This window comes from Geotrypetes seraphini, chromosome 6 (assembly GCF_902459505.1).
Source record: "Geotrypetes seraphini chromosome 6, aGeoSer1.1, whole genome shotgun sequence".
NCBI classification, from domain to species: Eukaryota; Metazoa; Chordata; class Amphibia; order Gymnophiona; family Dermophiidae; genus Geotrypetes; species Geotrypetes seraphini.
The window spans coordinates 92,153,260-92,175,890 of record NC_047089.1 but is presented as its reverse complement, the minus strand read 5'-3'; the positions used below and the strand labels follow the sequence as shown (position 1 = coordinate 92,175,890).

Genomic DNA, 22,631 nt, shown 5'->3' with positions numbered 1-22,631 from the left:
ATTCCTGAATTCTCTCTATTTGATGGAGACTTACATACATGTTTCAATTCAGGCCTCCCATCAGTGGTTCTTTTGCTTTACGATCTTGGAAAAGCACTATCAGTTTTGTGTGCTTCCTTTGGGTCTGGCCACAGCTTTGCAGACATTCACCAAAATTATGGTGATAGTGACGGTGGCCTTACGAAAGGGGAGCATCCCTATCTGAAGGGCATAGAGAGAGTAGAGAAGGACAGATTCTTCAAACTTTCGAAAAATAAAAGAACAAGAGGACACTTGGAAAAGTTGAAAGGGGACAGATTTAAAACGAATGCTAGGAAGTTCTTCTTTACCCAACGAGTGGTGGACACCTGGAATGCGCTTCCAGAGGGCATAATAGGGCAGAGTACAGTACAGGGGTTTAAGAAAGGATTGGACAATTTCCTGTGGAAAAGGGGATAGAGGGGTATAAATAGAGGATTACTGCACAGGTCCTGGACCTGTTGGGCCGCCGCATGAGCGGTCTGCTGGGCATGATGGACCTCAGGTCTGACCCAGCAGAGGCATTGCTTACGTTCTTATGAACGACTGGTTGATTCAAGCAGTCCTTTCAGGAAAGCTCCCAATATACAGCTCGGGTTGTGGAGTTCCTGCACTCGCTGGGATGGGTGGTAAATCTGTCCAGAGCTGGTTGACTCCATCTCAGCACCTGGAGTACCTCGGGGATTCTCTTTGATACTGGTCTGAGGAAGGTCTTCCTTCCAGAGGCCCATGTGGACAAGCTGCAGTCGCAAATTTGCCTTCTGATGGCATCCCAATGTCCTTGGGCGCAGGATTTTCTCCAGGTCTTGGAATCGATGGTGGCCTCCCTGGACATGGTTCGGTGGGCTCGGGCTCACATGCAGTCACTTCAGTATGCTCTTCGTCAGCAGTGGTCGCCTCAGATGCATGCTCTGAACTCGCCAGTTCCTCTTCGGGGCTTGGTACATTGCAGCCTCCGTTGGTGGCTACAGTCTTCCAATCTGGTGCAGGGAGTGAGCCTCAGTGGACAGTGCTTATCACAGAAGCCAGCCTCCTCGATTGCAGAGCTCATTGTTTTGTTTACTCGGCTCAGGGCAGCTGGACCACTGAGGCGGCATCTTGGTTGATCAATGTTCTGGAGATCAGAGCCATCCCGTTGGCGTTGCTAGTGTTCCAGACATAGCTGATGGGCAAGTCAGTTCGGGTTCTCTTGAACAATGCCTCGGCGGTGGCTTACGTCAATCGTCAGAGGAACCAGGAGTTGTCTGGTGGTGCAGGAATCTGCTCTGCTCATGGCTTGGACAGAGGCTCACCTAATGGACTGTTCGGCTTCTCACATTGCGGGAGCAGAGAATGTCCAGGCGGACTTCTGAGTCATCACAAGCTGGATTCCGACAAATGATGTCTCGGTCCCGCAGCCTTCGATTTGATTGTGCAGACTTGGGGCTGACCGGTCATGAGTGTCGATGCCAAAGCGCCACAATTCTTCAGTCGGCACAGAAATCTTCAGGCCAAGGGGCTGGATACTCTGGTGCAACCTTGACCGACGGAGGACCTCCTGTTCAAATTTCCCCCTTGGCTGATGGTGGTCAGAGTCTTTCACATTGCTCGGCACCTCGGCCATGTGATCCTGGTGGCTCCGGTCTGGCCCAGGCGACTGTGATACTCAGATCTGGTTCATTTTCTCATGGCTGCCCCTGCCCTTCATGGCTTTCGCTGCCCCTCTCGCCCGACCTTCTGACACAGGGTCCCATTCCAATGTTCAATCCGGGCCCCTTTTTTGAAACCAGACTGTGTAGGGTGAAGTATGTTGTGGTCTTCTAGGTAGTCGGTGAGGAGTTTGGTTCTTGAAAGGGAATGCCTAAGTAAGTAGGGTTATTCCAATATGGTGATCTCCACCCTCTTGGGTTCCCAAAGACTTTCCACCTACTGGGCTTATGTGCAAGTTTTGCGAGATTACTTGTCGAGTGACAATTTTAAAACAGTTATGATGTTGACAACTCCGTTGTTTTACTATTGTAATTCACTATACTTAGGGTCACCTAAGTGTGTGCTGCAAGCCATGCAGCTAGCGCAGAATGCTGCCACACATCTTATTGCTCATGCCTCTAAGTTTGATCATATCACACCAATTTTTCAAAATCTTCACTGGTGTGTGGATTGAATTTAAGATTTTATGCATAATTTTCAGATTGCTACAGGATAATTGTCCGGTGGCTTTACGTTCTATTTTGCAACTGTACCGCCCCATACGTGGGTTACACTCTTCAGATAGGATGTGTTTGGAAGTGCCTTCATTGATTGCTGTTAAATCTGGTGATTTCTTTCCTTCCTCAGGCCCAACAATTGTCCCTTCCTCCCCCCTCCTATGTTCCCCTCACTACCTTCCAGCCTTTGTCCTCTACCCCCTCCCCAAGCCCCAGAAGTCTTACCCCTAACGTGGTAGCAGCGCGGCACCTGGAAGGACCAGGCGGGTGCAGCGATTGCACACCACTGGCCCAGAAGCCTTACCCATAACTTCAATTCTGACATTGGCAAGAAGGTCCGGGCCAGCCATGATAAAATGAGGAACATGGTTAAAAAGAAGCTAAAAGAGTCTGTGCAAAGGTTGGAAGGGTAAACCAGGCATGGCTGTTGTTCAAAATACCATTGTGGAAGAGCAGACCACATCTATTCCACATATTAACAAAGGTGGAAAGAAGAGAAAAGGAGAGCCAGCATGGTTTAAAGGCAAAGTGAAAAAGTCTATTGCAGCCAAGAAAACATCCTTTAAAGAATGGAAAAAGGATCCCAATGAAGAAAATAAGGAGATACATAAGTACTGGAAGTTAGCTGCAAAGCATTGATAAAGAAAGCTAAACAAGAATATGAAGAACTTTTGACAAAGTTCCTCATGAGAGGCTCCTGAGAAAAATAAAGTCATGGGATAGGAGGCAGTGTTCAGTTGGGGATTAAGAACTGGTTATTGACATAAAACAGAGGGTAGGGTTAGATGTCCATTTTTCTCAGTGGAGGAGAGTAAATAGTGGTATGCCACAGGGATCTGTCCTAGAACCGGTGCTATATAACTTATTTATAAATGATCTAGAAATTGGAACTATGAGCGAGGTGATTAAATTTGCAGATGACACTAAAATGTTCAAAGTTGTTAAAATGCAAGCGGACTGTGAAAAACTGCAGGAAGACCTTAGAAAATTGGAAGACTGGGCATTCAAATGGCAGATGAAATTCATTGGAGACAAATGCAAAGTGATATACATTGGAAAGAATAATCCAAATCATAGTTATCGGATGCTAGGGACCACCTTGGGGGTCAGCGTTCAAGAAAAGGATCTGGGTGTCATTGTAGACAATATGTTGAAGCCTTCTGCCCAATGTGTAGCGGCAGCCAAGAAGGCAAACAAGATGCTAAGAATTATTAGAAAGGGATTTTACACATACGCAATATTAATCCCCATTAAAATTAAAAATAATTATAAGAAGTAATGCCATGACACCCCCTCCGAACTTTAAAAATTATAAATCATCAGGAGGAAAGCCCACTTCCTCTTGCCTCAGCCACCAAGATGCTCCCCCCAACACTCTCCCCACACACCTTTTAAGTTGAAAATTGGAAGGAGGGATGCCCACCCCTTCCTGCTTCCAGGGCCCTGCCATAAATCCCCAAACCCCATAAATACCTCTAAAATGAAGATTGACAGGAAAGATGCCCATTCCCTCCTGCTGGCATAATCACCTCTTCAAAATGGTGGTCCTTCCCCTTCCTGGTGCATCCTGGGATGCACTGGGAGGGGCCTGAGACTGATTGGCCCAGGCGCAAAGATACATATCTGACTATTCACAAAAAACAACCCTACTCTTCTTGCCCCAAACAGCTGAGTGGCAGGAGGCTGCTTTAGGGCTTCCCCTGCCGACTCTGTGCATGTGTCAGTTGCTTTCTCTAATGACTTATCAGATGGGATTACCATGGACCTCTGCAAAACTCATTTGCATGCAAAATTGTTTCAGCATCAATTTCTGTTTTCAAATCATACCATTTACCTGCACCACAGCAACCCAAGGGATTTTTACAGTGATTTTAGAGCAGGGGTAGGGAACTCCGGTCCTTGAGAGTCGTATTCCAGTCGGGTTTTCAGGATTTCCCCAATGAATATGCATTGAAAGCAGTGCATGCAAATAGATCTCATGCATATTTATTGGGGAAATCCTGAAAACCCGACTGGAATATGGCTCTTGAGGACAGGAGTTCCCTACCCCTGTTTTAGAGCATCCAGCCCCAGGTGGGGCTTATTTTCCACATGTCTATAATTATCACTTAGTTTTTTGTTGCGACGAGGCATGCTTTGGTTATATTCTGCAGATATCTCTCTGATACCTAACTGGCTATCTCTTGAGCAACAAGTTGTTCATCCTATGTGTCTTCAGTATCTACTGGGATCTTCTTTGCCTAAGAAGTTAAGAGCCATTCCTATTATATGGACTATATTTCGTGCATTCCAAACTTTGGATAAGGCTTATCCTCCTTCAGTTCAAAAGTGTTGTTGCATACCAATTTGGTGGAACAAAACTTTCTTGATAGATCATCATCAGCCTTTACATTGGACTCTAAAGATGCGCCAGGATGTCTGGATACTCAGTCATCTGTTTTACTGAACTAATGCGTCTTTACCAGCTGCTAGTCACACAATGTTATAAGTGGATGCAGCTCCGGTAGGTAATTTTAATATCTTCTTTTCAATTAAACTCTTTGGCAGTGGAGTTGTGTGTTTTTATTTCTCATGTATATGAATTTTCACAATTACATTTTTTCTTCTACAGACTAATTTATCATTCCTACAAGGCACAAATGTTGTCTGCCCTTAAATCTATATGGGAACATGAAATCAAAGTGCAATTATCGGAGGAAGACTGGGAATCATTTTGGATTCAAATGGTTTTATGTTGTTCTTCAGCATTCATAACGCAATCATAAGAACATAAGAATAGCCTTACTGGGTCAGACCAATGGTCTGTCAAGCCCAGTAGCCCATTCTCACAGTGGCCAATCCAGGTCACTAGTACCTGGCCCAAACTCAAGGAGTAGCAATATTCCATGCTACCGATACAGGGCAAGCAGTCTCAATAACAGACTATGGACTGTTCCTCCAGGAACTTGTCCAAACCTTTCTTAAAACCAGCTACGCTATCTGCTCTTACCACATCCTCTGGCAACGCATTCCAGAGCTTAACTATTCTCTGAGTGAAATTTTTTTTATTCCTATTGGTTTTAAAAGTATTTCCATGTAACTTAATCGAATGTCCCCTAGTCATTGTAATTTTTGACGGAGTGAAAAATCGATCCACTTGTACCCGTTCTACTCCACTCAGGATTTTGTAGACTTCAATCATATCTCCCCTCAGCAGTCTCTTTTCCAAGCTGAAGAGCCCTAACCATTTTATTCTTTCCTCATACAAGAGGAGTTCCATCCCCTTTTCCATCTTTGTCACTCTTCTTTGAACCTTTTCTATCGCCACTATATCTTTCAATGCTCATAGAATGCCATGGACTCCAGGGAAACCACAGTGACTAAAGTTGATATCTATGAACCAATGCTGGTCTTGTTATGCTTAGGTAGGCACTTTGGACCATATGCTTTTTTATTGTCCTCTAGTTCTTTCTTTTTGGCAACAGGTATGGTCTAAGATTTGTTCAGTTTTTAAACTCCAGGCAGACTTGTCTTACCAGTTACTTTTTTTTCACGCCTGTCTCGTTTCTTTGGAGAAGGATAGAGGTTTATATAATATAATGTTAAGCCATAGGACTCCAGCTCATCCTTAAGAACTGGAAGCATGCTAACCACCTCAGTGTTCATTTTGGGTGGAATTTTCTTTGTTTAATCTATAAATATGAGATCACTATAGCTGAATGCAAAGGTAGATATGACAAATTTGTCCCCAGATGGTCCATTTTATGGGTTTTCTTAGAAAAGGGTATTTAAACTGATGTTTCCTTTTTTTTTTTTTTTAATTCTTTATTCATTTTCAATCTTACATCAAGTGTACAAACAATAAAACAATGCAATTAAACACATCATTTGTCAATCTTTCTAATTTATCTTACAATACATAAAATTACCACCCTCCTCTCCCATCATTCCTCTATTATTTTCCCAATATGAATAATAAAAAATATACTTCCCCCCCCCAAACATTAGACGGTGTAAATTTCAATAGAAAATGGTGTTTACCCATTACAATAAGAAGTTAATGGCTCCCAAATTTTGTTAAATTTCTTATAGTTCCCTTGTTTTATAGCTATTGTTCTTTCCATTTTAGATATGTGACATAATGAGTTCCACCAGAAATTATAATTGAGTCTACTGTAATTTTTCCAATTACTTGTGATATGCTGAATGGCGACTCCTGTCATTATCAATAAAAGTTTATTGTTATTTGGTGATACTTGTTTTTTTCTTTTGCATAGAGCGTTTTGGACCCCAGTTAGACTACAAAAGTTAAATAGTTCAAAGTCTAATAGATGTTGGCACTGTAATCTTGAAGTAGGGACTTTAGATCATCTTTTGTTTTATTGTCCCTTTATCTTAGCCTTTTGGAACTCAATTTGGGATCAAGTAAATTGTTTATTGGAAAAGCATGTGGCATTATCTTATGATACAGTACTATTTGGTATGTCAGTGAGGAAAAAGAGCCTAATATCATCAAAAAACGGATGTGTTTCTAATGGAGTTTCTGTTGGGTTGAGTGGGGTTTCACTGACCTGCATTGTAAATGAATACTTTGATTATTTGGGGGGATTATATGTGTTGTAAAAATTTCAATCAAACATTAAGAACTTAAGACATGATTTATTTGCTTATTTTAATTGATTACGTTGTATTTCTGTTCTTAGATCAGATTCTATGCAGTTGTACAGCCACTGCGAAAAGAAATAATTGATCTTCAAATGAAAAGGAAAAACTTAACGGAAGAATTAAACAGCTACCAACAACAGTTAAAGATTCTTATGGGGGTCTGTATTAACTGCATACATTTATTTATTTTATTTATGTTCTTTCTGTGAAGTATTCAGGTCGCACAAGAGATTCACAATATAGACAATATATAAACAACCCAAAACAGGTTAAGCCAAAACAACAAATACATTTTAATATAGCTTAGAATGTAGTAGAGAGATGGTTTCAGATTAAAGGAAATGAGTTCAATCCCAATAAAAGTCAAGGTAAATTACCATGTTTTTAACTGGATAATATGTTCATTTCTCATTTAGTCAAGAGAGGAACCATTTCAGTAAAACAGGAAGTTCATTTTTTTTTGTGACCTGGAATGACTATTGTTGGGGATGTGATGCTAGGTTTGATAGACCTTTGGTCTGATCCAGTAGAGCGTTTATGTTCTTATATACGTCTATTCTAGAGTTATGAAGATGAAAGAAGAAGTCGTTCGGATCTTGAAGTTAGGTGTCAGCGTTTGGCACTTGAACTAGCAGATACAAAGCAATTGATCCAGCGAGGTGACTATAAACAGGAAAACTATGATAAAGTGAAAACGTAAGTATATGCTTTATGCTTCCCAAGGTGTCCTTTTGATTTTGAGTTGTTTCTTGCCTAGAATAGTGGGTGGGTAGGCACTTATTTATAAATAAGTGGAAGGAAGAAAGATAAGCAGAAGACAAAGTAAACAGAGAAGAATGGTTTGTGGGAGGTGAGAGTTGCGTAGTATACAAATGATTAACTTTGTGGAAGTTGCAATCTGGGGTTAAAATGAAAAAAGCAGGTAATTGAGGGATGGGGGTGGTGTAAGATGTGTAGAGAAGTTTAGTAAGTGGCTCAAAGCCTGGTGTCAGTAAGAAGGTTTTAGATACATAAGAACATGGGGCTGTAGGAGCAAATCAGAAACACACTGACAACCAACCAACACAAGTCCCAAATAATAAAATTAAAAGCAGATTTATTTACAAGGAAGTAAAATGACAAAAAATGAAACCGCAGATAATTAGAATGTAAGAGTTCTTTAAATATTGTTGTGTGAACACTCTGTCAATAATGATTCAGAGTAAACACACTCTCTAGGCCTACAGATTGGACCTACAATCTTTGGAACTATTTGTTATCCTGCTGTCCGTGATTGCCATTGGTAATATGAATTTCCTCTTCCATTCTTCATGCGGATCTGTACAAGTCTGAGCCACCTACTGTAGGAGCTCTCACACTGAGCTTCCAAGATTTGAGACCGACGCAAGAATTCTTGTATCATGTAGCTCAGACTTAAAGCAGAGTTGTACAAAATAAAGAAGAGGAGTTTCCTGCTGAACACACTTTTAAACAGTCAAAAAAAATCCAAGGCACCAAGGACAAATTTCTAGTCACCATGATGACCTGGCATTTAGAATTTGTCGAGTCCTGTGTTATTAAATTTAATTTTTTGCATTTGAAGCTTCAATAAATATATTTGAAGAAAAAAAATACTGATGGTATATAAATGTTTATCAACTATAATAACTGTTTCAGGGAACGAGATGCTCTTGACTTTGAAGTTTCAGATTTCAGAAGGAGATTTGAAATATTAGAGGCTTCACACGCTGCGCAAACCAAAGAGAGAAATGACTTGTTGAAAGAGGTGAGCTTAGACCAAATAGATATCTTTCTACATGTCTAGTTGACTACATGTCTAGTTTGTATTTAGAAAGCTAGGCACCTATTTAATACAAATTGTTCTTCTGTCACAAAACTATCTGACAGTGAATGAATTTAGCCTCTAAAGTTGAGAAAAGGTCTTTTGACCCTTTACAGAAAGATAAGCATAAGCTACTTTTTTTCTTAAGTTTTCTAAAAAATTAATTTCCTCATGGCATGATTGTTTTCCCGTTGACTAAACCAGTGTTTTTCAACCTTTTTACACCTTTGGACCGGCAGAAATAAAAGAATTATTCTGTGGACCAGCATCGGTTGATGGACCGGCGGTTGAAGAACAATGGGCTAAGTCGTGGGCCAGACCCCGCCCATCTCTACCCAATCTCCACCTCAGACCCCGCCCCGCCCCATAATAGTACTAATTGTAACACTATTTTTTCCATTCATTTTTCACAGATACACAATATAATCTTATTAACAATACATAATGGTTAATCACAAAATTAAACTACATAAAGCACACTGACAGCAGATATAAATTCTTAAAATTGACATAATCCAATCACTAAATTCAAAAATAAAATCATTCCCCCCAACCTTTGTTGTCTCCCTCCCTCCATGCTATGCCTTACCTTCTGGCCTGCTCCCGCCTGGCCATTTTATGCTGCCCCCGGTATTATCTTCAAGCCGGCTCCCTCTTCCTCACTGATGCAGTGCACAAAGCTGCGGGCAGTAGTTCCTTGCACGTCCCGTGCCTCATCTGGAAGCCTTCCCTCTGACGTTGCAATGTCAGAGAGAAGGCTTCCGGTTCAGGCGCTGGATGTGCGTAGAAGCCACTGCCCATGGCTTTGTTGTGTACTGAATCAGTGAGGAAGAGGGAACTGGCTCAAAGATAATGCCGCATCGGTCGCACCATGGACCGACGGTTGAAGAACACTGTTTTGGGCCTGATGCACGTGCTGGCCCTTTGGACCGGCAGGAAATTTCTGTGGACCGGCACCGGTCCATGGACCGGTGGTTGAAGAACACTGGACTAAACCACACTAAAAACCTTTCAAATAAGACAGAATGCCTAGATTTTGTCTGCAAGGTGGCTTATTCCAGGAGGAGATGCAAAATATTATCTCCTTAGAAGTGGGAAAGTTTTGCCTAGCTTTTTAGAAACCTGATAAAACTTTCAATCAGATTACATGTACAGAATTATTTGTACTGCATTGTCTTGTGGGCGATATCAGGTCATCTTTCTTTGTAAGTGATCTAGATTGTACTTGTGGGTTCTTTTGTATTTTCAATGACAAATGTGCTTAAACTGCAAACTCACTTGTTCATCTAGGAAATAGGATACAGTAGATACCTTTAATATGATGCCAGCAGCATACAACTTCTGGTTTCAGATGGATATTATTCATGGCAGTCTCTAATCACCTGTGCACAAGGAGAGGACACACGAAGGGTCACCTGCAGAGATTGCAACTGTATTTTCACAGTGCACAGAGATGGAATATCAGGGGGAAAAATAATAAAAAAAGATCCTAAGACATTCTCTCTACTCCTGAAATACTAGTGCATAATGCAGTTTTACTCCTGCTCCTCCCAGCCCAGGTGGGGTAGGACCTGACCAGGGTAAACAATCAAATATGCAGACATGCAGAGCCTGGCCAGAGAAAAATACATGTCCACAGAAAAAGTGATATTTCACTATTAGTTATTAACTGGTAAGGGAGGGTGAAGGTCTCTGGTTGTGGCAGGAGATTCAGAGACAAAGCAGTATAAATATGAATGTTAGATAATGAGGCCCAAGGTAAGGCTTTGGATACCTAGGAAGGCCTTTAGAAAGTTCAATTCTTAAGTGTCTCTCCAGACCGGCACAGCTCACATAGAAACATGATGGCAGATAAAGGCCAAATGGTCCATCTAGTCTGCCCATCCACAGTAACCGTTATCTCTTTCTCTCTCTGAGAGATCCTATGTGCCTCTCCTAGGCCCTTTTGAATTCACACAGTCTCTGTCTCCACCACCTCTTCTGGGAGACTGTTCCATGAATCTACCACCTTTTCTGTAAAAAAGTATTTCCTTAGATTACTCCGTAGCCTATTACCTCTTAACTTCATCCTATGCCCTCTCATTGCAGGGTTTCCTTTCAATGAAAGAGATTCGACTCATGCACATTTATATTACATAGGCATTTAAACGTCTATCATATCTCCCCTCTGCCGCCTTCCTCCAAAGTATACAGATTAAGATCTTTAAGTCTCTTTATCATGAAGACCACACACCATTTTAGTAGCCTTCCTCTGGACCGACTCCATCCTTTTTATATTGTTTTGAAGGTACTGCCTCTAGAAATAAGCAAAACAGAGCAAGAGCTGTCATATCAGTATAGCAGGTAAATCTAAATACCCACCAGATAAACAATCCACAAAACAAGTAAAAAAGTACAGAATAATGTAAAGGATATCCATGGACAGTTAATCAAGCGGGAGGCGAATTACAATAGAAATAGACCAAAAAGGGATGCCAAAGCTTATTATAACACTAGTGTACACAGTCTGTATGTTCAGCAATGTAATATTCATAAGTACATATCAGACTAAAATGTCTAAAACATTGTAAAATAGTTGCCAAAAAAAAAAAAAGTAGCGGTCCCAGCACAGACCCTTGTGGAACTCCACTATTTACCCTTCTGCATTGAGAATATTGGAAATGACATAAACGGAAGCTGTTTGCATAGAGTACGAAATGTAGTTTGTGTAGATATCAGCAGAAGGAAGAAAAGAACATATTTTGCTTGGTCAAGTTACTATTAGTATTATAATATATTGGCATGAGCATTAATAAATGGTAAACTTTCGGATTTCAGCAGAGCTTATAAATAGATTTCTGTTACATAAACATAACCACCTGACTGCACAGGTAGGCTGTTATGACTGTTGAGTCCTTGGGTCTGGGCTCAGTAACCCTTAACGGGGACCCATCCCTGATGGGGGAGTGTGGAATCATGTGCAGATTTGCATTACAAAATGGTAGCCTTTCACTTGGATGATTTGTGCAGTTGCCTGAGAACCTGAAAAACCAGACTCGATTCCAATTGTAACTTGGAAAGTCGCTTAATCCTCCATTGCCCCAAGTACCTGTATATAATATGTAAATTGTTTTGACTGTAGCCACAGTATATAAAATCCCTCATCCTGTTTCCCCTTTCTCCTTCTATTGCTCTGTATATAATAATCAATTAGAATAGCAAAACTTAGAGATCTTTCCATGAAAAGAAAAAATTATTTTGCTGAATTCTAAATGCTATCCTAGAGTCGTGGCTTGGATGTGCACGTGAATGGTTGGGTAAACGAGAGGCTCCGCACCGACAGACTTTTGAAGTTATATAAGTCTTGATAATTTTCTGTTTCTTCGGGGAAACAGGCTAAGGCTGATTCGACTTTCTCAACAACGGGGAGCGTAAAACGATCGAAGCCAGAGCCGGCAACCCCTTCAAAACAGCCGTTGCCTAAAGAGAATGTAGCTGATAGTGATATTATGTTCGAGCTGCGAGAAATTAAGGAAATTGTACTAGATAACTCAAGGAAAATACAAGAGGTTAAAGAAGAAATATCTACTTTAAATGAAACAATGGAAATGGTTGAGTTCAAAGCGGATCACCTAGAAAAAAGATTTGAGGTTACTGAAGCAGAAATATTTCAAATCAAAATGGATCGGAAAAGGATAGAAATACTTACACGGGACCTGGAGGACTGCTGTAACAGAGAAAGGTGAAGCAATTTACGAATCCTAGGGCTCCCGGAAGAGGGGAAGAAAAATAGCCCAATTTCCTTTTTAGAAAATCTCCTCCCTAAATTACTGCCACTGAAAACAAAGTTCCCCCTGGAAATTGAACGAGCACACAGGGTTTCCTCAAAGCGAACAGAGAAACAAGTGGGTCCACGTCCTTTAATTTTTAAGCTTTTAAGATACCAACAGGTTATTTGAAATATTTTTGCTAACAAAAGAGATTAAAAACTTAAAGTACCAAGATGCATGCATACATATAGTGCCGGATTTTGCAAAAGCAACCGCGAATAAAAGAAAAAGATTTCTAGATTTGAGACCGCAGCTGAGAAGTATACCGGTAGGAGCTAAATACGGGTTACTATACCCGTCAATTATGAGGGTTACCTATGGAAATAAACTAAACTAAACTAAACCTTGGGTTTATATACCGCACCATCTCCACGAATGCGGAGCTCGGCACAGTTTACAGGAAGAAGGATGAGAGAGGAACTACAGTGGAGAGATTAAAGAGTTAGGTGTAAAGGGGGAAGGTGAGAGGCCTAAGAGGGGGGAAGTGTTACAGTTTTGAGAATAGCCAGGTTTTTAGGTGTTTGCGGAAGAGTTGGAGGGAGCTTGAGGTTCGGAGTGGGGAGGTGAGGTTATTCTAGATCTCAGTGATTCTAAAGGGGAGGGATGACCCAAGTTTGCCTGCATGGGAAATACCTTTTATCCCAGGACAAGCAGGCATGATATTCTCACATGTGGGTGACGTCATCTACGGAGCCCCGATGCGGAAGCATTTTCAAGCAAACTTGATTGAAGATTTAAGTTTGCTCTGCTGCTCCACGCATGCGTGCCTTCCTACTCCACTAGGGGGTGCATCCCCTCGTGGTCTCCAGTTCAAATTTTTCCGCGAGCCTAGAAGCCGTGTTTTTCAGGCTCTGCCCCAACTGCCTTCTAGCACCGCGATTTTTTCTTGTTTTTTCACGATTAAGTCGCTGTGCGCGAATTCTTTACCTTTCTTACTTGATTCCTGCTTCGTTTTCAACGACCCGGAGGCTTCCGGGTCCCCGTGGCCGCGTGGCTAATCGAGCCGCGGCTACTTTCGATTTAATGTCCCGGCCTCTGACTGGCTTTAAAAAGTGCACCCGGTGCGAGCGGCTTCTTTCTCTCACAGATCCGCATCGCAGGTGCATCCTCTGTCTGGGGGCGGCTCACCCAACCGACTCCTGCCCCCAGTACGCTATTTTCCAAAACAGGGCCCTCCGCCGAAGAAAAGCCCGCATGGCGGACCTCTTCACCCCGGACCAACCCTCCACCTCGGCCTCGAGGTCGGCCTCGGCCCCGGCCTTGACCTCGGCCCCGGATACCTCGGCATCGCCTCGAGACTCGACCCCGAAGTCCTCGGGACAACAGAAAGCCTCGGCTCTGGGTAAGTCCCCTCTTCCCTCTTCAGGTTCTGTAGCAACGAAGAAGCCAGCCTCGGGGACAATGACGACGCATGGCGGAAGCCCCATGCTTACAGCCCCGTCTAAGCCCTCCAAGCCTTCGGGCCGTGCCTCCACCACACGGGAATACTCTGATACGAGGTCGCCCCCGGTGGAGCGCACCGAGGCAGTGGACATGCCTTCGATGCTGTCCGTGCCCGTCTTCCAGGACCTACTCCGAGCGATGATCACGTCGGAGCTGTCCGCTGCAATGGCCCAGTTTCAATCGGCCTCGACCTCGAATGTGCCAGACCAGCCTGAGCCTCGCACCGAACAACCTCGAGGAAGGATGCGCAATCCTCGCCGCATCCCATCCTCCTCGGACTCCTCGCCGAGGCACCCGAGACGTTCCCCCTCCGCAGACCGCCGAGGGGCAAAACGTCGGGCTAGAACGACAGAAACCTCGAACCGCCGTACCTCCAAGAAGGCCCGAGGTTCACCAACTCTACGAGGCCGTTCTCCCACACCTCGTACGGAACCACTAAGGGTGGCTGAGTTATCACTCTCCAACCCGCGCATCCTCCGAACTCCCCCTCGGACGTATTCTCCGAGGGAGTCCGGATCGAGGTCACCGATCCGACATCGATCGGTACCCCTAACCCCGGCATCGTCTCCGAGGGGCTCCTCGAGACGCCGAAGATCGACAACCCCGGAACACTCTCACAGTGCTTCCCCAGTCTCGGAGCATGGATCAGAGCATGAACCTCGATACTCGAGGGAAGCCTCCCTATCCTTCTCCACCCGACGAAGGTCTCGTTCCCCGACCCCGCACGGGGCCCCGGGGACATCTCGCCCATCCTTCACTCGCTTTGTCCAAGACATGGGCCACGCATTGGACTTAGACCTCCAGTCCGACTCCAGATACTCTAAGGAGTACCTGGCGGAGCTGGATATGCCATCACTGCCCAGAGAGTCCCTTCGCTTACCACCCAACCCGGTACTCCAACAGGCCTTCTTCAGGAACCTGGAGACCCCCTACATGATCACGGCCGTACCCTCCAAAATGGAGGCCAAGTACCGCACAGTATCTTACCCGGGATTCGAGCAACCACAGCTCTCCCACCAATCGCTGCTAGTAGAATCCTCCTTGAAAAAGGCTCACCTGTCCCGGGTCTCAGCAGCGGTCCCCCCAGGCCGAGAAGGCCGAACCCTGAATAAGTTCGGCAGGAGACTATACCAAAACGCAATGATGGCCTCTAAGGTGCAAAGCTACACTTTCACCTTCACATCATACCTCAAACACCTCATTGGACTTTTGAGAGCCTTTGAGACTGACCTACCGGCCTCCCGGCAAGGAACGTTCGGCCTGCTCTTAGAGTCCCTCTCCAACCTGCGCCTTCATCTATTCCACGCGGCCTACGATGGCTTCGAACTCTCCTCCAGAGAAGCAGCCTTCGCTGTCGCCATGCGCCGACTAGCCTGGCTGCGCCTGGTCGACATGGACCCCAACTTACAGGACCGGTTGGCTAACCTCCCCTGCGTGGGAAAGGAATTGTTCGATGACACTATCGAGGCGGCGACAAAACGCCTCTCCGAACATGAACGCTCGTTTGCCTCCCTTGTCCGGCAAAAGCCCAAACCGCCAGCGTCCAGGCCATACAGGGCCCCTCCGCGCCGCTACCCACAAAAGTCCACCCCTGCTTTCTCGCGGCCCCCACCCAGACGTCCGCAAGCCCACCACAGGGCCATGCCCAAGTCCCAACCGCCCGCGACCACCAAACCATCCCCGTCCTTTTGACGGGACACGCGGAAGGGGCGGGCCCCCTCCGCCATAGTCCCAGGCCACCTTCCCATCGGAGGTCGACTCAAAGCTTTTTACCCTCACTGGGAACAAATCACGTCGGAAGCATGGGTCCTTGGCGTGATCTCATCAGGGTACTCTCTCAACTTTCGGGCCATTCCTCCGGACAACCCCCCAAGGAATTGCCCTCCCAACCGGACTCAGCTACCCCTACTCCTCTCCGAAGCTCGAGACCTGCTTCGCCTGAGAGCAGTGGAGAAGGTTCCCCCCGACCAACGGGGGAAGGGCTTCTACTCCCGCTACTTCCTGGTACCGAAAAAAACGGGAGACCTACGCCCAATACTAGACTTGAGACGCCTCAACAAATTCCTGGTACGGGAAAAGTTTCGGATGCTCTCACTACCAACACTTTACCCCCTGATCGACGAGGGCGACTGGCTCTGCTCCCTCGATCTCAAGGAGGCGTACACACATGTCCCAGTGCACCCCGCACCCCGCTCACCGCAAGTTCTTGCGCTTCCAAGTAGGGGACTGGCACCTACAATACCGAGTCCTCCCCTTCGGACTAGCATCATCTCCTCGGATCTTCACCAAGTGCCTCGTGGTGGTAGCAGCAACCTTACGTTCCCAGGGCCTCCAGGTATTCCCCTACCTGGACGACTGGCTAATCAAAGCCCCGTCCAGGGAAGGGGTTATCTCAGCGACCCAACAGACTATTACCTACCTACAAAGTCTGGGGTTCGAAATAAACTTCCCAAAATCTCAACTACGCCCCTCGCAGTCCCTACAGTTCATCGGGGCCACGCTGGACACGGTTCGCCTCCGTTCCTTCCTCCCCCCTCCGCGCCTGGAGGCGTTAGTAAGTCTGAGCCGAAGGATCTCCCTGCTGACCTCAGTATCAGCTCGACAGATGATGACTCTTCTGGGCCACATGGCCTCCACCGTCCATGTCACACCCTTCGCCCGCCTCCATCTGAGAATCCCTCAATGGACCCTGGCGTCTCAATGGCGTCAAGACCGGGACCCGATCGACCACTCAGTGACAGTGACTCCTTCATTGCAACGATCGCTCCGCTGGTGGGCCGACTCTTCAAATCTTTCCAAAGGTTTGCTCTTCCTCACCCCACCCCACAGCAAGGTACTCACCACGGACTCGTCGGAGTACGCTTGGGGAGCCCACCTGGACGGCCTACGCACCCAAGGAATGTGGTCAGCACAAGACCGCCGCTGCCACATCAACGTGCTAGAACTTCGGGCCATCTATCTCGCAGCTGTAGCCTTCCAACATCTGCTCCACGACCGAGTGGTTCTCATCCGAACCGACAACCAGGTAGCGATGTACTACGTAAACAAACAAGGGGGGACAGGGTCTTGGCCCCTTTGTCGGGAAGCCCTGCGCCTCTGGAAATGGGCAATCTCCAACAACACCTTCCTTCGAGCGGTGTACATACAAGGAGAACAAAACTGCCTGGCGGACAGACTCAGCCGTCTCCTCCAGCCACACGAGTGGTCACTACACTCTCAGATCCTGCGAGGAGTGTTCGAACGGTGGGGGACACCTCAAATAGACCTGTTCGCGTCCCCTCACAATCACAAGCTGCCTCTCTTCTGCTCCCGGATATACTCCCCGGACCGACTCGAGGCCGACGCCTTCCTCCTCGACTGGGAGGGAAGGTTCCTATACGCGTTCCCGCCGTTTCCTCTGATACTGCGGACGCTTGTCCACCTGAAAACAGTACAAGCCACCCTGATCCTGATTGCCCCTCGCTGGCCACGCCAGCCGTGGTTTTCCCTGCTACTTCAACTCAGTGTCAGAGATCCACTGCCTCTGCCTCTGTTTCCCTCTCTACTGTCACAGGGTCAGGGTTCACTGTTACATCCCAATCTTCAGTCTCTTCATCTGAATGCTTGGTTTCTCTCCCCCTGACTGCTCTCCCCGTGTCTCAATCAGTCAAGGAGATATTGGAGGCCTCCAGAAAAACCTCGACGAGAACCTGCTACTCCCAAAAATGGACCAGATTCTCAACCTGGTGCTCCTCCCACAGCCAGGACCCGGTGTCGGTCCCCGTCCCCCTGGTCCTTGACTATCTACTTCAACTATCTCATTCCGGCCTAAAGACCAACTCCATTCGAGTACACCTCAGTGCGATTGCGGCCTTTCATCAGCCCCTGGAAGGGAAAGCCCTCTCGCTCCATCCCTTAGTCACTCGCTTCATGAAGGGCCTGCTGAACGTCCAACCCCCTCTCAAACCTCCCCCGGTGGTTTGGGACCTTAACGTGGTTCTGGCTCAACTAATGAAACCCCCATTTGAGCCACTAGACAAATGCCATCCAAAATTCCTCACTTGGAAGGTAATTTTCTTACTCGCGCTCACCTCCGCACGGCGGGTTAGTGAGCTACAAGCGCTGGTAGCGGACCCACCCTTCACGGTATTCCATCACGACAAGGTGGTACTCCGCACCCATCCAAAGTTCCTACCTAAAGTAGTGTCTGATTTCCATCTCAATCAGTCCATCGTCTTACCCGTGTTTTTCCCCAAGCCCCACTCTCACCCCGGAGAAGTGGCGCTCCACACTCTTGACTGCAAAAGAGCGTTGGCCTTTTACCTCCAACGCACCCAGCCACACCGGAAAGTCCCACAACTGTTTCTGTCCTTCGACCCAAACCGGTTAGGCCACCCAGTTTCCAAACGCACCTTGTCCAACTGGTTGGCCGATTGCATCTCCTTTTGCTACGCTCAGACTGGTCTCGCACTGCATGGTCGAGTAACGGGACACAAAGTCCGAGCGATGGCAGCCTCCGTAGCGTTCCTCAGGTCCACACCCATTGAGGAAATCTGCAAGGCTGCCACATGGTCTTCGGTTCATACCTTCACCTCCCACTACTGTCTGGACTCCCTGTCCAGAAGCGATGGCCGGTTCGGCCAATCGGTATTGCGAAATCTATTTGCTTAAATTGCCAACTTCCCTCCATCCCTCTTCAGTAAGCTTGGAGGTCACCCACATGTGAGAATATCATGCCTGCTTGTCCTGGGATAAAGCACAGTTACTTACCGTAACAGGTGTTATCCAGGGACAGCAGGCATATATTCTCACAACCCGCCCACCTCCCCGAGGTTGGCTTCTTGGCTAGTTAAGTGAACTGGAGACCACGAGGGGATGCACCCCCTAGTGGAGCAGGAAGGCACGCATGCGTGGAGCAGCAGAGCAAACTTAAATCTTCAATCAAGTTTGCTTGAAAATGCTTCCGCATCGGGGCTCCGTAGATGACGTCACCCACATGTGAGAATATATGCCTGCTGTCCCTGGATAACACCTGTTACGGTAAGTAACTGTGCTTTATGGAAGGGAAGGATAGTTTAAAAATTTGGGAGGATCTGGAGGAAGTAGGGGTTGGGGAGTTCCAGGATAGAGGGATAACGGCAGGAAGGATGCCATGTAGGATCTTGTAGGCCAGACACGCACATTTGAAGTGGATCCTGGGGATTACTGGGAGCCAATGGAGCTTAGACAGGAGTGGTGAGACGTGATCAAATTTGCTTTTCGCGAAAACAAGCTTAGCTGCGGCGTTCTGAATCCGCTGAAGTCTGTGGAGGCTTTTCTTGGTTAGGCTGAGGTAGATAGAATTGCAATAATCCAATCTGGAGAGGATGATGGATTGTACTAGGACTGTGAAGTGTTTTTGGTGAAAATAGGGTCTGACTTTCCTTAGCATGTGAAGGCTGAAGAAGCATTTCTTCACCAGGGATTGGAGATGTTCGTTGAAGGATAGAGAAGAGTCTAAGGTGACACCCAGAACTTTGCTTGATAACTCGAGCTGTAATGGGGGGCCGGAGGACAATGGGATGGAGGAAGGTAGATGGTCTAATTTTGGGCCGAGCCAAAGGAGTTTTGTTTTGGACTCGTTTAGTTTCATATGCATTGTGAATGCCCAGGATTGGAGGTTCTTTATGCATGAGGATATGTTCGTGGAGAGGTTAGTGAGGTTCGAGTCGGTCTCAAGGAGGACGAGGATGTCATCAGCGTAAGTGTAAAGAGTTTCAAGGGAGGATAGTTGGAGTAGTTTCAGGGAGGACATGTAAATGTTAAAGAGGATTGGGGAGAGGGGTGAGCCTTGTGGGACACCACAAGTCGGGGTCCAGGGGGAGGATGAGGTGCCGCTCATGTTAACCATGTAAGAGCGGGAGCGCAAGAATTTGGAGAACCAATCAAGAACTATGGAGCTAATGCCTATCTCGGAGAGTTGGAAAATTAGAATGTCGTGGTGGACAACGTCAAAAGCTGCGGAGAGGTCGAATTGTAGAAGGACAGCAAACTTGTTACGAGAATGCAGTTGCTGAACCTTAGAGATTAGAGAGGCCAATAGGGTTTCAGTGCAAAAGTTGGGTCTGAAGCCATATTGGTAAGGTAAGAGGATGGAGAATCTTTCTAAGTAGGAAGAGAGCTGGGTAGATATGATAGACTCGAGCAGTTTGGTGAGGAGAGGGATATTTGCTATTGGACGGTAGTTGGATGGTATGGAGGGGTCTAGGTCAGCTTTTTTCAGTAAAGGGGTCAATGCGATGTGACCCATTTCAGTGGAGAATAGGCCTGATAATAGGGCAGAATTTATGAGTTTGGTAAGAGATGTGATGGCCTGTGCAGGGATTTTCTCAAATAGGTAGGAGGGAAATGGGTCCAGGATGCAGTTGCATGTTTTTAACTTGAGGCAGAGTTTAAGGGTCTGAGAATCAGATATGAGCTCGAAGACAGTCCAGGATCTGTCGGCAGGGATGGGGTTGAGAGCAGCTAGGGTGGGGTTGGGTTCGGGGGGCACCAGAGAATTGTAGAAGATTGCGGGCGGGAAGGAGCGCCTTAAGGTAGAGATCTTATCATTGAAGAATTTTGCTAGGACCTCGGCTGAAGGAGATGAGGAAAGAAGGGTGGAGTCATTTTTAGTGGTTAGGGAGCGCCAAATGTTGAACAATGTGCCATTCTGGTTTTTGGATTTGGAGATCTTGTCTCCATAGAAGTTCTTCCTTGCTTTTTTTAATATTGAGTTGTAGAGTTTGATATTGACTCTCCAGGTCTGTCTGTCAGATGAGGATTTGGATTTTTTCCATTTTCGCTCTAAGGCTCGACATTTTTGTTTCAGGTCTCTATGGAGTGGAAGGTACCAAGGGGCTTTATGGGGATAGGTGATGGATTTAGTGGTTTGGGGGGCGAGGGAGTGGTAGGTGGACTTGGAAAGGGCGATCCAGTTGTGCCAATTGTTTTCAGAGTCTGCAAGCTTGGGAATGGAGGGGAGGAGGTTGAGGAATTTGGTCCAGAACAGATCGCTCAAAATTTTTTTCCGGAAGGTAATAGAATTGGGGGATCGGGGTGGGGATCCGAGATGAGACATGAAGATGGGGAGGCAGAAGGCCCCCTAGGAGATGGTCTGACCACAGGATGTGTTCCCAACGGGTGTCTTCGGCAGACGTTTTATAAGCGGTGAGGTCGAGGAACTGGATGAGGTCTAGGGTGTGCCCTTTTTCATTAGTAGGAGCGGATGTGGGGGGGAGAAACCTAGGGAGATGAGGAAGTCATTGAATTCTATCGTGTCCTTGCTGGTGGAGTCGTCAAGGTGGAGATTAACATCTCCGATGATTAGTAATCTTTGGAATTTGAGAAAGGCATTAGTTATGGTCTCGAAGACAAGGTTAGAGGAATTGGACCAAGGGATAGGTGGACGGTATAGTAACAGGATGCCCAGTGGGTGAGGACGGAGCTCATCATCATAAAACATTAAATTTCCAAGAACCAGAAAAGTTGGAAGAATTTTTATTACAAATTGAACAACCTATGTCATCATAAGTTTCTTCTGGATATATGGTGAGATACGAGCCTTTTTTTTTTTTTTAGGTTGTTTAAAGTTTAAAACCTAAAGTTTTTTTTAAATCAACGTGGATATGTCAACTCTGTTTAAAGAAAGATATACGAAACAGAGAAATTATTTATGTGACTGTAAGGTTTACTATTCCATCGGAAAGAAATGAACTGGGTATTATTATTTTTTTACACAATTTGAAAGTGTAACGGCTTATGACACGAGGATTCGACTTGTAGAATGTCAGCTCCTGCGCAATACGATACTGATAACAAGAACAAATTCAGGCTTCTATTTTGAAGTGTCAGCTTTTAGTGATTATCAAGGGTGTATTTAAAGTCGTATTCGGGATAGATGAAGAAGAGTTTTTCAATTCAGTGGAATTTTCTGTAGGAAGAATATTTTAAAAGTATAATGACAACATTGGTTCACAGCTGTTTATGGATAAGGAAGACTCTGTGCGTGCTTGTTACTTAACAACATTAAACAATATACTGTATTTATTTGTAACAACAGAAGCATGTCAATATGGCATGAAGAGAAGAGTAGGAAACATTGGGTTGGTAACGCAATAAAGAATTTGCCCGTAAGGAAAAAGAATGGAAACATTACTAGTGTGGTGTGAGTTACAATGGTTTTGCGTTCTTTATTGGAACAGGTAATGGATGTAGTTTGAGACATACCTCTGCATAATTTTTTTTTCTCTCTCAAATTTCCACTCATCTAATTCGGGCATGCCTCTCAACTAAGTTTCTGACATCGGAATATATTCTTCCATTTTTTGCAAAACATAGTCCCTCAAATTGGAATTTTCTTCGGTAAGATGAGTTAATTCACACGTCGGCAACTTACGCAGCAGTTCTGAAGATGTGTACTTAAGTAAAGGTTTCGGAATTACTAAGAATAAGAAGGTTACTTTTCTTCTTAAGGAAATGTGACGTCAACAGATTTTTCAAGCTTTGAATTATAATATCAAGAAAGGAAATTATGATTTCATTTATATTCCCATTATTATTATATCTATGGATTTACTATGTTGCTGCGTTGACTTTTTCTTTATTTGGTAAAATGGTTTAAATATAGAATTTATTTAGAGTCACAATATAAATTATTGCTTAAGTAATTAAAATGATGACATGTATAATAGATGCATTAAGATGTTATTA

At 45.4% G+C, this 22,631-nt stretch overlaps 1 protein-coding gene across 6 annotated transcripts in view; it reads left to right on the top strand.

Moving 5' to 3' along the window:
• The window catches only part of PIBF1 (progesterone immunomodulatory binding factor 1), a 302,877-nt gene that overhangs the window by 54,307 nt on the left and 225,939 nt on the right, over positions 1-22,631 (top strand). For all 6 annotated transcript variants that reach the window (XM_033947509.1, XM_033947506.1, XM_033947507.1 and 3 more), the window contains 3 exons: positions 6,887-7,006; positions 7,411-7,544; positions 8,505-8,613. In XM_033947509.1, coding sequence (XP_033803400.1) covers positions 6,887-7,006; positions 7,411-7,544; positions 8,505-8,613 — 363 coding nt within the window. The remainder of the gene's footprint in view (positions 1-6,886; positions 7,007-7,410; positions 7,545-8,504; positions 8,614-22,631) is intronic.